This window comes from Amphibalanus amphitrite, unplaced genomic scaffold, assembly GCF_019059575.1.
Source record: "Amphibalanus amphitrite isolate SeventyFive unplaced genomic scaffold, NRLGWU_Aamphi_draft 000602F_arrow, whole genome shotgun sequence".
In the NCBI taxonomy this organism is placed as follows: Eukaryota; Metazoa; Arthropoda; class Thecostraca; order Balanomorpha; family Balanidae; genus Amphibalanus; species Amphibalanus amphitrite.
Window position 1 is genome coordinate 42,730 of NW_024882096.1, and position 16,129 is coordinate 58,858.

Below are 16,129 nucleotides of genomic sequence, written 5' to 3' on the forward strand. Positions count from 1 at the left end.
GGAGAGACAAGAATAACGGAAGTGGTCCCGTCAGTCATAAGAAAACACCCCAGAAAGCTCGACAGTCCCTATGGTTTGATGAGGAAGCGAGTGAGAGTGAAAGAGAGTCAGCTCGCCGCCAAGTGCAACTAAAACCAAAAACGAATGCCTGACAGGGTAAAATTGACTGTCGCGTTGTCATCTTCATAATCAAGCTAGCGAAGCATTTTTGTGGTCGACCTTAAGCGGACAATGACCAGACCCGTGCGTGCGAATTCCCATTAACGGCAAGCGATGCGCTGGAAATTGATAACGGGTTACACAATCACATATAAGGAAGAACCTTCAACTCGAAACATGCCCTCGGACAGATGCAACAAGCAGTGTCGAGCTTTTTTCATCAAGCTGATTGTTGAAGTATTTCCTGGCAAAGGCTCGCCGATTTAGTAAAATTGATTTAGTATGCGGAATCGAAACGTTTGACCGCTTTTAGGTACTTCCCTACTGATCCAATATTTCTGTCACGTCGGCCGGGAAAATCTGCGACGAGTGAAATGAAATATAATGCCATCTTACTGCTAGCTTGTATGTATGTCTCCATTTTCTGAACAGACGGGAGCATGCGGATGCATCCGTCTCATAAACTGATGATCTACTTCGACTTTCATTACCACGGGACTCATCACCATGCTACAACCCAGGAGGTCCAGCTGTATACCTCCCGTGGAGAGCACATCCCCTAGACAGACAAACACTGACAAACTCCCGCTGACAAACACCTGACACACGATCTGGCACCCTTGACAAACGATCATGAGGTCGCTCTATGCCGGTGGCTCGGAGCTTGGTAGTTGGTCAGTCGGTAGCCTGATAGAGGGGCTCAGACGCTGCAGTTCCGGTTTGGGTTAGTCATAGTCCGGACTGAGAAGAAACTCTAGTGCTGCAGGTTTTCTGGCCACGTTTGTTTGCCGGAGATAGCGACAGGTAAGAGTGAAAATAGACATTTCTATTTTCTGGTTAGCGGAAGTCAACTTTCCAATGCTAATGAGATTGGCGGATTCTGTCATTCGTAACTGCTGAGCATTTGTCGTGCATCCATTTATAGGTCTTACCATTTACATACAAACGTTAGTGTACCGCAAGTTTCGAATTTGATAATCGTAATATAGATCTACGAAATCGAGATGACCCTCGTATGTATGTACCAGCTCACAAGATGTGCCATGAAATACTGTTGATAATTTTGGTAAACGGTTGGTGTTATGAATCTAATGAGCAATTGAATCATGTACGAATGTCCGGGTTCCAAAGTAACCCCAGCCAATAAACACAGCTCACGTCTATGAGATGCCCCCCCCTCGTCAGCATGTCTCTGGCAACCTTCTACGGCCAGTACGGCCTGTCAGTGGGCACTCCGTCCGACTTCGGTACCAGCCAGTGGCAGGACCCTGCCGCCGTGTCCTGGTGGTATGTGGCCTTCAGCTGCGTCAGCGCTCTGTACCTCAACGTCGAGATCGGCGTCAAGGTATGGAAACACTATGGAGAGCGAGCTTCCTCCTCATATTCCTGTAAAAACATGCCGTAAATGATGCATTCGATCGTTAAACTTGTATTTTTGATGGACTGGAAATCCTCATCTAGGATAGGTAGGTGCCGGCAAAACATGAATGTCGTTGGCGAACAGCTGTTGAACATGGTCAATAAAAGCAATAAGTAGACGGCGGCCCTGGTGGCGCAGTCGGTTAAGGCGTCGACCCGCGGTGCGGGCGGTGCCGGGTTTCGGGTTCGATTCCCGGTTCCGCCCGTTCCGCGGGCGTCGTCCCCGGCTGCGTCACCAGGTGTGGGGTTGGCTCCCACTTCAGCCGTAGCCTGGGGGGGTGGGGGAACAAGGGCCAGGAGGAGGAGGAGCCCTCCTGTAATTGGGCCACAAGTGCCCGTTGGAGGGACGCCTGAATAAAAAAAAAAAAAAAAAAAAAAAAAAAAAATATTTTAAAATTAAAAAGGTGATCCATTTAATTAAAATTAAAAAGGTGAGACTTTCTCCTTCCTGACCCTCAATTTGACGGGGCTTTGAGTACCTATCCGACAAACGACTATAAAGTTATGCTGTGCCGGAATCCTTGGTGTATGGCGGCACAGTCTAACCACAAACCAGAGCACTAACACCATGAGATGCAGTCTCCGAGTCTCCAAGCGTGACGGAAAACGTCTGTTCCTTTCATCGTAGAGCTTAGGAAGTTACTACTTACTTCAAACACAGACGATAAATGAAAGCCAGCCTACAATGCTTAATAAACAACTTAAAAAGGCACGTTTTTCACCCGCGCATGACTGGGGTATTTTCCATAACGCGAGTGACTGGGGGGGGGGGCTCTCCAGAGCCGGCCCCCCCCTCCTATCTCCGAAACTACTGGGCCGATCGTCAAAATTCAAACGGCGCCTGATAGCCCTGGAAAAACTGTTGAACGGAACCTATTTTCATTGATCTCGAGGTCACCGATGACGTCACAGGTCAGGTCAAAGTAAAAATTATCGACATTTTTGTTAGTTCACAATTTAGGCTCTGACCGCCGGACCGCCGGTCCGATCAGGCTCATTTTTGGTTTGCGCACTCCTTGACGGATGCCTTAGATACCCTGAGGGTACCGAACTTTTACTTCGAATTTTTAAGGTCAAGGCCAGGTTATCCTAGGTCACGAAAATTGTATATCATGTATCGGTCACGTGACGCATGTTTTATGGTCCATTTTACTCGTAGATTTCGAAAATAGTGTCGTCTGTGTCATTTGAGGTCATTGTCAGCTGGATTTACCGAAGGTCAGGTCACTTTCAGGTCAGAAAAGGTCAAATTTTGAAAATGAAATTTTTCAACCAAAAATGTACCTATCAGATGCAGTTTGACCTCAGGAACACGATGGTGCCATTGATATTGCTGTACGACGTCAAAAACGTACTGAAAAATGCATTTGAAAAAAAAAAAACAAAATTGTAAAATTTTGACAATAATGCGAATAACTTGGCTATTTTTGAAGATATTGGGCTATAACTTGCAAATGTAGTTTATCAGTGTGTGTTCTATCACATATATTCCGGTTTTTGAGAAGAGTCAAAAACTTTTTGAAAAAAAATCAAAAAATATATTTTTGTAATTGTAAATGAATATTTTTCGAAATTTTCAAAATTTCGAAAATTCGAGATAGCAGTTCGATAGCTACGTGTATTTGTAGTCTACTCATGCAAAGAAAATGGATCTAGCTTTAAAACTGAGCTCTTGAGAGCGTTTGCCGTATTTCAGTATTTAGCATGAAAATCGGCCGACATGACGTCACTCTGACGTCATTTCCGGCTAAACAATGGTAGCTAGAAAATTGAAATTTGAACACAAGGTGTCAAATTGATGCCTCTGAGGGTACCGCAAGTTTCGTGTTGATCCGTCAAACGGTTTAGAAGATATTGCTGAAAAACATGAGGGGGCTCTGTAGAGCCCCCCCCCCCGTCATGCGCGAGCTCAACGCTCAAGCAGTTACTCGTCACAATGTGAACAACATTTTGGACGGCATGAAACAAATATAGATGAATTCAGCTATCCTAGCACTACATAGCATTGGCGACCTCTCCGACCGGCTACCGAACCCTGCTGACATTTGTTTGTCAGCAGTGCTGACCCCTTTTCGACCCCTCTACCTCAGCTGCTCACCCCTTTCGACCCCTCTACCTCAGTTGCTGACCCCTTTCAACCCCTCTACCTCAGCTGCTGATTCCCGTGGAGTATGGCGGCTGGTGGGACGGCGCCCACCACGCCTCCCATTTCTTCATCTACCTTACCAACTGGACGCAGCTGCTGGTGGCCGCCAATAGTACGGCGGCGGCGACCCTGGCGCTGGAGCACGCGCTCAGGGTCGGCAGAGGTCAGAAATGGGTCACATGGTGAGGTCAGATGTTAGAGAAAGGTCATATGGTGAGGTTAGCGCCAGGAGAGGTCAGAGCGAGGTCACATGGTGAGGCTAGTGTCATGAGAGTCAGAACGAGAGTAAAGAGATAGGGAGGTCAGGGTCATGAGAAATGAAGAAATCATTTTTATAAAGAAAATTTAAAATCTTTGACCGTATCCAAGCCGATTTAAAAGTCAATCGTCACCAGCAAAAAATCCTGTAGATTCAGTATAATTTCAACCAGTGCAAAGAGCCATAGTCCCCCTCCCCCCGTCGGCGCCCTCACATACCGATATTCCCCAGGTCGTCTACTAGACGGCACTATACTACCGCTACGCTACCGCCTCAGCTGGCTCCTACACAACATCAGCGCCGCGCTGATCTTCACCGTCTCGATAGCCTTCTGGCCCAGCGTGTTCTTTGCCGAGGAGAGCGGACCGAACTCTATCAACTACTTTACCGTCTCCTCTCACGGCGGGAACGGGCTGTATCTGCTGCTGCTGCTTGCCGTGCATAGGTGAGATGGGGGGGGGGCTGGTTTGGTGCTTCTTGGCTTGTTTGCTGTCATGGGCTTGTTTGCTGTTTGACTTTCGTTGCTTCTGTTTTGTATTCTAGCACTAAAGGTGAGTATGCACTGTGGGCGTGAAGCCGGGACCTGATGCGTTGCTGCTCGCTAAATGTTGGTCGCAGGTGCGTTTTTGGATATTGTGCGTATGTTGGGGCCGGATCACTCCATTCGTTCCCTCTGGCTCAATCTATCTGTGTGGCTGTGTGTTTGTCTGTCGGTCTCTCTCTCTCTCTCTCTCTCTCTCTCTCTCTCTCTCTCTTTCTCTCTCTCTTACTCTCTCATTACTTATCTCTCTCTTTCATGTACGTACTCTTCTGATCAGTAACGTCCCTCAAGGCTAGCGAAGGTTAGAGTTTCCAATCCAAAACTCTAAATTCCTCTCCTCTTCAAATTCCCCCTAACTAACTTCTGCTCTCCCCCAGGGTACCCCGTCGACCTCTGCACGTCTGGCAGCCCGCTCTGGTCGCTGCCATCTACCTCATCTTCACCATCACCTACACAGAGCTGGGAGGTCTGACCGAACGCGACAACACCGCCTTCTACCCGGTTCTCGACTGGCGTCGGCAGCCTGTCGCCACCGGTTTATTCGCGTTCGATCTGGTGATCGCGGTTCCCGTGTCGTTTTTCATGGTGGTCGGGCTGGCTGTGGTTCGTGAGGAGATTTGGGAGAGGGTGGATAGAGGCAGGAGGAGGAAAGAGGAAGAGGGAGAGGTTGTGAGGTATGAGGTGTGTCCGTGAGAGGAGGGGAGGGGTGGGTTGGTGTCACGGTAGGCTATGTGTATTGTTTGACAGGGGATACAGTTATCCTAGGTGATAGGATCATACATACTTACTATGGTGGGTGTTTTGCGAGTATCATTTTTCTGTACATTTTATTCTAGGGATACCCACAATCGCGCTTTCTTACATAACTTCGTGACAGGTCTTTGCCTTTTGTCGCCATTGGCAAGGGCTATGTGGTGATGTAGGTAAAGATAAATTCATTTAAGGTGCGTGTCCTCGAAACTAATTATTTGGAGGAAAATACATACATCATTAGGTATCCGCTGTCGAATTCCGTTACAAAATATTTTCAAAATGTGCATGCTACTTTTCGTGTAAGATTTACAAAGAAAAAAAGTATGCCAATTATTGAAGGATTTGAGCCCTAACTTCACTTTTGGGTACCAATGACAAGGAGCAGGCGAAGATAAAAATAAGAACGCAACTTTTTTGGTGCTAATTAAACATACAGAGAAGTAAAATATGTGCCTTCTGTGTATTCACGTCAATATGCATTGTTGTAAGTAAACGTGTGAATACGGGATCAGTGTTTTTCTGTGATAAGTGTCTGGCATATCCAGACTGAAGACGGTGCCTAATACATTTACCCGGTTTCCCAAAATCCTAACAAGCTCATCTGCAGTGTGGGTTTGTAGAAACAGGTTTGGGCACGTAGGTTGTGGGAAGAGGATAGGAATTTCCACGAGCTGAGTAAAGACGAGCTGATTTAAGAAGTTGGCAGGGTTAAAATGTGAAGAACTTATACATTTCATCGTGCCATTTTACAACGCCACATTTTCCTTTACGAGTTTTGTTACAAGTGTTTGTATCGGAAAAAATACGAGACTCGACCATTTTCATCCATACTCCTTTACATGATGGTCCGAATTCCCAGTGTCAAATTTCACCAAACCAGTTGTATTTCCCGGCAGGACCCTAAATACGGCGTAAACGCGCCTAACGACATCGTGCCTGCTGAAACCCGAACCCAGTAAACTCATTAAAACGACATAAAAATGAACATTTCAACGCATGGAGTCGGCGGTTGGCCTTGTCGGTTCTTGTTTTACATAATTGCATGTCCCCGTTCATTAGACGATGAATAGAAGATTAGTGTTAAATTCCTCGACATACTAAAGGTGCAATTCCGTCACGAGTTACGCTTATGTTTTGCCGTATCCAAGTTGCATGAAAAAATCAACCTCAAACGGCCTCCCCTCTCCAACTCGTTAGCATAGCTGACGATAGACCAAACAAGGATATGATTGCCGAATCAATTTATTGCGCTATTAGATCTACCATTCTTCCCCGACTACTACACTTATCCCACTCACAGCGAAACCAGGTGAATTCGGTATGACATCTACCCGATCTACCCTTTGTTTAGTAATCACAGCTAAAATCTTGCGAGATCGCGAGACGCACAGACACGTGCCATTGTGGTGCCACGGGACTCACATCGAGCGCACAACCCGTTCTGATTATACCGTTACATGGTGCATGGTGCATTTGGGTACCTCTTCCAGCTGCGTGCACCAGCACTTGAAGCCAAAGTGAACACAGAGACAAAAGTAATATCCTGATCGCGAGCGAGTTAAATACCGAAGAGTCAAACAAACATCGAAAAAACCACAGATAAAAGCATAGACTATCCATATCAGTACAGTAGCCTCTGATAAAAGTAACCAATTTTTTCAAAGTGCCGTGACTCGGTACGGTATTTGTCAGACAAAAATCTGTCAGAAATTAAAGAACAGAAAACGACAAAAATACAATATTCTCCCGCCCCAGCGGCACTTTTCTTACTAGTGAGGGGTGGCTCTTCACCCTAAATATACCTCTATACCTCACAAACAGTACTAATCTAAAATAACCGCTGATTGCCACGATATGTTTAAACTAATAATAACTCGTCTCAATCACGATTACATGAGCTCTCCTACAGTTCTTAAATGTATGTTCTATATAACTCCCTACATTTTCTTCTAGTCAGTGACATTTCATAATGCCACACGATTATTTATCCGATTGGTTATATGAGGTATCACCGGTAGCTTTTGGCGACCTAGGCACTAACAGTACTGGCACGACATACATTTGGACACTAAAATAGACTCGCGATATAGGTAATTGTCTTCTCTAGACTCTAGCTAGGTCGGGCATGTAAAGCTTTTCTACACGCATTAAGGCGTCACTGTCTTTGGCTGTCAAATATTTTTAGCCCAACTGACTGTAAATCGGCCGTAATTTTATACAACCGCTGACGAAACTTACATTAGAATCATAACCTACAGGGTCCTATTTCCCTTGACTGCCACTGCCAGCCCCGTCAAACTAAACTATCGGTAACAAAGGCAACCCCCTAAGTAGACCTTAATTATCAAGCTAAACTTAATTTCACCTCTACCTCCTACTATGTCGAGCTTTATTGTTCTTAAATCGCCCGCTAGGTATCGGCATCTAAGCTCATAGACCGCACAAGGGACGAGAAAACTCTCTGCCAACAAGGCTCCAGCATAAAAACTTTAAATATTCCTAACAAAACACGATGAAACGTCAAGACATGCCCTAAAAGCCAACTTGTAATCAAATAAGCCCCAGAACAAAACACCTGAGATATCAACAAACCAACAAACTCAACAAACCAGACAATCGACATATATAAAAAAAAAACAGCAACGGCCCAAAACGATGATTTCAGAGTAAACTTCTCAACTGCGAGATTCAAATATGATACTTAAAAAACTCAATCGCTATCTTCAGATCTACCGTGATTCCCTCGCAGTCCCTCCAACCTTCCTTCCACTATCCTTCCCCATACGAGATCGTTCACTGGGTAATCTTCTCGCCCTTTCTTTCCTTAAGTCCCTTTCTTGCCTTGTCAACTCGACGGCTCCTTCTCTTTTCCATCTTACTTTTCCTCGTCGTCTCCTTCTCGTTCTTACTTGCTCTTCTGCTCGCGGCCGGTCTTCTCGAGCCGTTTGAGCGCCGCTTGGATGCGCACGGCGAGCCGCGACTCGAAGTCGTAGTCCTTGTAGTCGTCCCGGGCGGACAGCAAGAGAGCGCGACCCTCCGCGCGGCGCTACGGGAAAGAGGGATGGTGGAGAGAATTAGAGAGGAGTGAGAAAGAGAATGTGCGCCCCTCCGGGCGGCGCTGTGGGTGGGAAGGCAGAGTACTATAGTTCGTTTTTTTCAAAAGGACTCTGGCTCCAAGTATGTTTTTCGAAAAAGCACGCGTTTTAGCGAGCAAAACGAGCAAAAACTGAACCTGAGAAACTCGAACGTCGCCTTATTTTAACACGTGAAGTATTCCCGATAATTTCCATACGTGCGTTTTGCAGCCAGATATGAGAACAGTGGTGACGTCATGCTGTCGAACTTGTATTGCAATGTAACGATAACTATCATGGACGAAACCGCTTACTCGATTATAACCTCGACAACAGTGAACAACGAAGTTTCCCCCAAAGTCGTCAAAACTTTGTCCCATCGTACGGACATTGGGTGCCTGCTGCCACCAGTGACGTCATCATAGTATGCTAATTTTTAAGGACACAATTTCCGGGTACTTACCGTGCACAATTTGAAATCGGATATTTTTTCGGTAAGAAATTCTTGACCAGACGCTGAAGCTGCCAAAACTCACGTGAGAGCTTCGATAATGCACTTGGAGCCAGCGTCCTTTTGAAAAAAAACGAACTATAGAGATGGTTAGATAAGGAAACCGAAGGCGGAGGATAATGTAACAAAATAATTGAGTTCTGTAAATGTGGATATATTTAGCTGTCGCATGGGAACGTGATAAAGGTAAGATATTCTTAATTTTCATCTATCAAGTCTTGTAAAGCCGTGATAGTAAGGCTAGCACGGGCAGATAATTTAAGTACAGCCTCGGTAATGCTGACAAATCGTAAGGTCCTTATAAGTCGGTTCACTAGTACCTCCCTTAGTCCCTTCCTCCCCTCACTCCCCCTTCACCTTTCCCTCCCCCTCCCTACCTTGGCCTGCGCGCAGTACATGGCCGCCAGCTCATAACTGGCGTGCGGCGCCACATACGCCCTCCGTGAGTCATCCTTCCCCAGGTGGAGGGCTCGGATGTAGTGTCTCTCCGCCTCCCGCAGACAAGTGTTGTCAAACACACCGCCACAGACCAGGTGCGCCACGGCGGCCAGCGGAGGGAGCTCCAGCGCGCCGCGCTCGCAGTCTGGCGGGAACGGGGGACGGTAGCGGGGTTAGAGGGTTAGTGGTGTGCAGTGGACACGCCATTCACAGCCCACGGAGGGCTGATGAGGGTGCTATGCAAAATCTACGAGGAAATTTACGCATGCATGGTTACTGTAAGTTCGACTCGTTCGTGCCGTTACTTTACATTATTATTCGTTCAGTCTTCCGTTGTGATGGACGTCGTTTTGGGTTCGATAATAATTTCAAATTCTGCTTTTAGAATCGGTATTGCTCACCTTCATAGCATACTAAACGTCGAAAAACTACCGGCTAGCGCAACATCTTCTGAGCCATGACACATCCCTCAGTCCCATCCTCCTCTTTGACCCTTCCCTGACATCCCACATCAACCTTTTCACTCATCTCCTCTCCCATTATAAGTCCTCATTCTCCCCTCCACTTACCCTCCACCACTGCCTTCCACACGTCCTGCGGACAGGACGGCAGCGCGTTCCACAGGTAGAGCAGCTCGTAGGCGTGAAGTCGGCAGGCCAGCTGGGCGGCCGGAGGGGCACGCGGCTCGCGCAGCGCCGCCGCGCGACTCTCCAGGAAGGTGTCCAGCTCGGAGCGGCCGCGGCCGGGGGGAGGGATGTCTTTGAGGAGCGCGGAGGCCAGGGTGATGTCGCCAGAGGCGCCCGTGCACACTGCGCGGAGGGGTGACGGCATCAGAGGCAAAGTTACGTACTGAGGGAGGGGCGGGGCGGAAAGGATCTTTGTGAAGTGTTTAGTTTAGTTTAGTTTATAAATTATTTTATTATATTATTAGTTTATTATAGTGGGGCCGAAGGTAGTGAAATACACTACGTTGTGTATTTATAAATGTACTGGGCAGTGGGCACATCTGGATATGTGCAAAAGAACGTAATAAGGCAAATATCGTATCGCTTTACACATGAATAATGCATTAGCGACGGTCAAACGGCGGCGACTGTCCACTGTCTCGATTTAGTCGAGTCACAGTCGATATCCATCCCAGCCTATCCATGCCCTCTCCCGTCTCGCCACCGTTTCCCCAATCGCCACTCACGGGCGCTCAGGTACTGATAGAAGGCCTTGGACCAGCGCGACTGCTCGGCCAACTCCGAAAAGGCCACGAAAGCCTCCACCCAGTCGAGCTGCAGGAGGCGGCACCAGCCTGTGGAAAAGATATTTATGGGCATTCATTATATAATTGATTAAGTGCAGGAGCCGACACCAGCTTGCAGTAGAAGAGGTTAGGACGGCAATTAATTCATGATTTATTTAGACGCCCCAAGGCCGGCAAGTGACATCACCTGTGGAAAAATTCGATAGACATAAGTGTTTTTTTTCGCAAATATATCCTGCAATGAGGATCTAATTCATGCACGGATGTTAACTCTGACTAGCCTACCTCAAACTAATAAGGTGGACTGTCTGTTTCACACCCACCTATCTCGTGCAGACAGAGTAGCCGCACCTCCCCCTGCTGTCCCTGACTGGCGGCCACCTCGTACGCGCCGATCGCACCGGACAGGTCCGACTGGCAGGTGACAGACGAAAGTGGAGTCAGATGACACTTTGCAAAGTTAACAACGGCCGGAGTTGAATATGACGGTTACAGCGAAGCAGCATTGAAGAGGTGAATGATTTGATCAGATTATAGGTTAGTTTATAAGTCAGATGACTTGATCATTTACAGTAACGATAACAGATTTCGAGCTTCAACTTATTTATTCATGAAATCTGTCTTCACTGTTTTCTATATTACATCGACGAAATGCACAAAATAACAGGAATTGGTTTAAAATAGCATATACACTACGAAATACTGAAGACGGTATGATAATAAAACTGCGCCCAATTCTCATTTGAGCCACCCTCCCTCCTCCCCGCCACGGACCTCGAGTCTGAGCAGTCGTCCTCTGAAGAACTGGAACAGCGCCGCCTGTCCGTAGCGTCCCTCCGTCTCCCGAAGCAGCTGGTGGCAGACGGCCACACCGGCCGAGACCGCCCGGCCGTCCAGCGAGAGGAGGGGGCGGACGACTGAGTGGTACCACAGTAGCGCCAGGCTGAGCGGGGGGGGGGGGTTACACAGTATAGAGAGGAGGGAGGGCGGACCGCCGAGTGGTAATGACAGCAGCGCTAGGTTTGGAGAGGGTATGGTAATTACGGGGCTGAAAGCGGCATAGCAGAACTTTAAGTCACCCCAACCTCAACGCGAGAATGTTCATTGTTGATGAATTCAGAAAAAAAAACACAAGGCTGCAGGCTGCTTGACTTGACAAGTGTAGTCCCCCCAGATTCCCCAGATACCCAGCCAGCCTACCCCGATAGCCCTTCCTGGAAGCCCTTTATTACACTATCTCCATCGACTAAATCCAGACATTTTTTTGTGAATACGCCAGTCCACATACCTAGCGAGCGGAGCACGCATGTCGCGGCTGGTGCGGCAGAACATGAGCGCCGCCAGCGCCGCCGAGCGGTCACTCTGGAAACCCAGCAGCTGCACCACCTGCCCACAGATGGCAGCAGGCGTCAGCGCAGGCCCGAGTCTTACCCTGCGTTGGATGTCTCTCGGACGACGAAGATTCCAAGCCGTCCGGCCAACCTCCTTCCATAACCGCAGCCGAGCCCCCGCTGACCTTGAAGGGGATTGGCCGGACGGCCAATCCCGGACAAGGTCAGCGGGGGCTCGGCTGCGGTTATGGAACGTGATTGGCTGGACGACGTAGAATCTTCGAAAAAAAAAACATGAGGCAGGAGCTCCAACCAAATGATACAGGCCTCGACACCCGGAAGGAATCACGAAATACCGTGCCCCACAAGCCACACCAGACTTGTGGTTCAATGTCCCGTCCTCCGTTCCGTCCTTTCCATTCTAAGGATACTGAAATCCTTCTCCTCAATCCCACAACCCCCACTTCGGGTTGGACTATCTCACACGGGCTGCTCCCTTGGAGCGGCACCGCTGCTCCCGAGGGAGCGCACCCCGTAGACGGGTGCAGTGAGCACCTTGGGGCTGGGTGGCCTGTCCTCTGGACGGGCTCAGCCCCGGTGACTCACTAGGGTGCCTGCTCAGACCAATGTCTCCCCCTAATTCCTATCATCCTGCCGGCTCTGAAATGGTCTTGTCAGACCGAAAGGGCCTAACCCAAGAAAACTAAACAAAAAGTCACACCAGACTTGTAACTCGATGACACGTATTCCAGTATGAGGCGATGACACAGTGAGCTACGACGCGATGACACTCTGACACGTACCTTGACGAATTTGGCGGGAAGCAGTGACACTGTGAGTTGGAACAGGCCGTATCCGAGCGACACAGACCCCATCAGCTCCTCGGCCGCCTCGGCTGACACCGGCCTGACAGAAATAAAACGGAAATAGATCTATCTTCAGATGAAGGTAGTGGGTTCGTAATTATACGGGACATTGGTTAGATTATAATGGTATCGACCTACCAGTTACGATACCGACGCCCGGCGGGCTGATGATATCCATGGAAACAAGGACTGAGTTAGCCGGCCGGAAACGGCGATGATTCATATAGCATTAACTTTTCCACTATCCAGCACCTCACACGGTGGTGGGAATTACACGGGCTGTAATAGGCAGCCGCGCTCGCCATGGGGTGGCTGCTTTATCTGAGTGGGGAAACACATACGAGTCTAAAAGTTAGTGCTGAAGAGCATAACGGCAGCTGCTGGGCGGTCCATTCACAGCAGCGTCTTTTTGCTGGTCACCTGGTGTGAACCCACGCCTAGCAGCCACGCTATAACACCGACCATAAGAGCGGTGTGAAGGTAAAACAAACTTACGAGCCAACAACTTCGGCTTTAGCTACGGACTAAATAGCTTTGGCTCTTGAGCTAAATGACAAATGTACAGCCGGTGCAATGTGTAGGACAGCGATGGCAGCAGCGGCAGTCAGGTGCTGAATTCACTTCGAGGCTTTCATTGAACTCGTTCATGTTGGCTGGGTTGCAAATGACCCAGACAACGAACCCGTGTGGTCCTTCTCACCGGAGGCGTTCGAAGTTTCCACGAGCGCTGGCGCGTCTTTTGTTGTGTTCGTGTGTTTATGTTGACATGCACTGGGGCGGCAATAAAGTTTGTTGAACTTCATCGATGAAAACCCAGAAGCTACATGCAGAGTGGAGATAGAATTGACATATGCTGCCTCGTTCAACTTATGCAAAGAAAAAGAAATTCACCCGTACCCAGAATCGAACCCGGCACCTCCGGGTACTGAGTAGCTCACCTGGCCTGGTCCACATGGAGCCGGGTGGCGGAGCGGCGGAGACCGGAGGGCGCCGCGGGGGCGGCCAGGTTCGGGGAGGAGGCAGAGGACGGGATGAGGGGTCGGGCCGCCGGCTCTGCCGCTCTGCCCTCGCCTGGCTCGGCAGCTAACGCGGGGAGGGGCGGTCAACGCGGATCGATATACAGGGATGTAAAACCCGCATAAATAAGGCAGTAGATGTAGTTACTTCCCCAGCCATGAAGAACATCTTCAGTTGCGCTATTATTGACGATGCTGATAAATTTACTTCAAAGGCAGCTGCTCTCAGGATGGTCGTAGAAGACTTGAGAGTATTACTCAAACAAATCAAATGATATCAAATGATATTCGACAGAAACTTCTTCTTTGAGCTGTAAAACTTAGCACAGCTTTTATTCCGTTACCTTCCGCTAAAATACCTACAAAACCACCACTAAACTTTTATTTTTCGCCCGTACCCCGAAACAACAATGTACGTGAATCACAGGCCAATATAAAAGCACAAGACGAAGCTATTATAGTTTCTTACCATTTTCCAGTCGATCCTGTCTTCCCTCTCGATACAGGGAGCTGATCTGACCGTATATTCTGTCGTAGGTTTTCCAGGCGCGGCGCAGGCCCCAGCTGCCACGCACACAGCTACCCACGTCCTGTGGAGGGATGGAGCGGGGACAGATCGGGTCAGGTCAGGTTATAAAGGTCACAGCTTACCACGGCCAGTGGAGGAGTAGCAGGGGTCAGGTCCGAATTATGTAGGAAAGATCTGAAAGCTGGGTCACGTTGGAGGTCTAGTAAAAGTAAGTAAGGGTCAGGTCGTCTAGGACTCACAGTATTTCCAGAGTCTGACAGTGTCAGTATCTCAGAGTTTCCGTATTCGGTCTCACACATTCTCCGTCGTTGTCTTCCAATCTGGTGAGATTGGAAGATGTCTCTCCGTCTCACCTGCTCCAGGAAGTTGATGACGGCAGCGCAGACCTGGCAGTCGGCCACGGCGATCTGTCGCTCCAGCAGTCCGACCACCTCAGACTCCTGACGGCACAACACACGATACGGTCGGGAACGGTACGTCCGTGACACGAAGACTACAAACAGCACAACACACGACACGGTCCTGCACGGTACGTCCGTGACACGATATGTAACGTAGTCAGACTACAAACGGCACAACACACGACAGGGGCGTGAACGGTACGTCCGTGGCACGATAAGTAACGCACTAAGACTCCTGACAGCACAACAGACATACTGATTACGATTCACGAAGTGCCTGTCCGTGACGCGATAGGTATGCACGACTCTTCCCGTTGGTATGTTTGGCCAAACATGACTTTTATAGTGAAATGGTCATACAAAGTCTTTTGTTCTTTGCCCAGCTTTTGACATCGCTATGACCACTTTTCATACTGAACATGAATTTAATTTATGAGCAATATATTATGTGTGCCTGTGGTATTATCGTATTACGATATCAAATTACAGTACCAAAGCATTGATAAATGTCCATTGTCCACCTCAACCTGCCCCTACCCTACCCTGCCTTCACCTAACCTATTGTCAGTGATCAAAGCTCGATGCTCACCTCCAGCTGTTCGGGCGCCTTCAGCTTTGTCCGCAGCTGGTTCACCAGGCCAGTGTCGGGCGTCATGGCCTTCTCCGTGGCCTTCAGCAGCTGCAGCGTCCGTTCCAGCTGGGCAGACTCGAACGTCACCACCGCACTCTGATAGGAAAATGGGAGAGGTAGGGTTGGCAGCAGTTACTTTAATAAAAATTTTGCTCAAATATTTGGATGGATGGATTGACAAAGCAAGAGCCCACGCCAAGCAGAGCTAGTTGCATTACAGGGCCGTGGTCGTAACATTACAGGTGTTGCGCTATGGTCCGATTCCGCAATTTCGTAGCAAGGTAGCAGTCTTGCATAGCCAGATTGTGACTGATTCCCATTCCTCACCATGACACTACAGTAGCACTGGGCCATGCGGACTTGTCTGTTATCCTGGTGGTGTCGGAACAGCTCCTCGGCCTCCACCATCCGGCTGTTGAGGAACATGTCTATACTCTCCCTGGCCACCTCCATTGCTGCTCTGCTCCTCTTTTTACCTGAATCCAAATTATCACAGTCTGAAACAGACAACAGCCAAATTCAGCAGATGTCCTAAGCTTTACGGGGTGTTGAAAATTATTTTTAACTGACGCAGTGACGATGCAGTGCCCTGGTGTGAGTTAATTTGCAATTGAGGAAAATTGACACGCACTGAATTTGACTCCATTCTACACATTAAAGTTTTTAATTCACCGCAAAAACACATGCATAAATAATAATATATTCTAAATATATTTTCCTCCGCCCTCTTTTCCCCAACCTCGCAGCAGAAGACTTAAGAAATAAGGTTGTTGTCAAACGGAGCATGACACCTGTGAAGTTCA

The 16,129-nt window shown here is 48.4% G+C and overlaps 2 protein-coding genes across 2 annotated transcripts; one reads left to right on the top strand and one right to left on the bottom strand.

Moving 5' to 3' along the window:
• The first annotated feature begins 733 nt into the window (after positions 1 to 733).
• Positions 734 to 5,863, top strand: LOC122394634. The gene is made up of 5 exons (XM_043391641.1): positions 734 to 963; positions 1,345 to 1,504; positions 3,731 to 3,887; positions 4,215 to 4,428; positions 4,902 to 5,863. Exons 2-5 carry the CDS (start codon positions 1,346 to 1,348, stop codon positions 5,215 to 5,217), a joined length of 846 nt encoding a protein of 281 aa, XP_043247576.1. The 5' UTR covers positions 734 to 963; position 1,345; the 3' UTR covers positions 5,218 to 5,863.
• Positions 5,864 to 6,503: 640 nt separating this feature from the next.
• Positions 6,504 to 16,077, bottom strand: LOC122394618 (tetratricopeptide repeat protein 39C-like). The gene is made up of 14 exons (XM_043391615.1): positions 16,066 to 16,077; positions 15,654 to 15,823; positions 15,285 to 15,422; positions 14,648 to 14,734; positions 14,235 to 14,355; positions 13,688 to 13,832; positions 12,687 to 12,789; positions 11,841 to 11,938; positions 11,327 to 11,495; positions 10,876 to 10,966; positions 10,493 to 10,600; positions 9,870 to 10,109; positions 9,240 to 9,445; positions 6,504 to 8,323 (listed from the first exon to the last, which is right to left on the bottom strand). Exons 2-14 carry the CDS (start codon positions 15,777 to 15,779, stop codon positions 8,183 to 8,185), a joined length of 1,773 nt encoding a protein of 590 aa, XP_043247550.1. The 5' UTR covers positions 15,780 to 15,823; positions 16,066 to 16,077; the 3' UTR covers positions 6,504 to 8,182.
• Positions 16,078 to 16,129: the final 52 nt, after the last annotated feature.

Excerpts from the sequence above, each read along its gene's own strand:
- LOC122394634 (XM_043391641.1), top strand. The coding sequence starts at position 1,346 with ATGTCTCTGGCAACCTTCTACGGCCAGTACGGCCTGTCAGTGGGCACT. Across the intron at positions 3,888-4,214 it reads CGCGCTCAGGGTCGGCAGAG|GTCGTCTACTAGACGGCACT; the intron begins GTCAGAAATGGG and ends GATATTCCCCAG. Across the intron at positions 4,429-4,901 it reads CTGCTGCTTGCCGTGCATAG|GGTACCCCGTCGACCTCTGC; the intron begins GTGAGATGGGGG and ends GCTCTCCCCCAG.
- LOC122394618 (XM_043391615.1), bottom strand. The coding sequence starts at position 15,779 with ATGGAGGTGGCCAGGGAGAGTATAGACATGTTCCTCAACAGCCGGATG. Across the intron at positions 12,790-13,687 it reads CTCCATGTGGACCAGGCCAG|GCCGGTGTCAGCCGAGGCGG; the intron begins GTGAGCTACTCA and ends TATTTCTGTCAG. Across the intron at positions 11,496-11,840 it reads ATGCGTGCTCCGCTCGCTAG|CCTGGCGCTACTGTGGTACC; the intron begins GTATGTGGACTG and ends CCCCCCGCTCAG.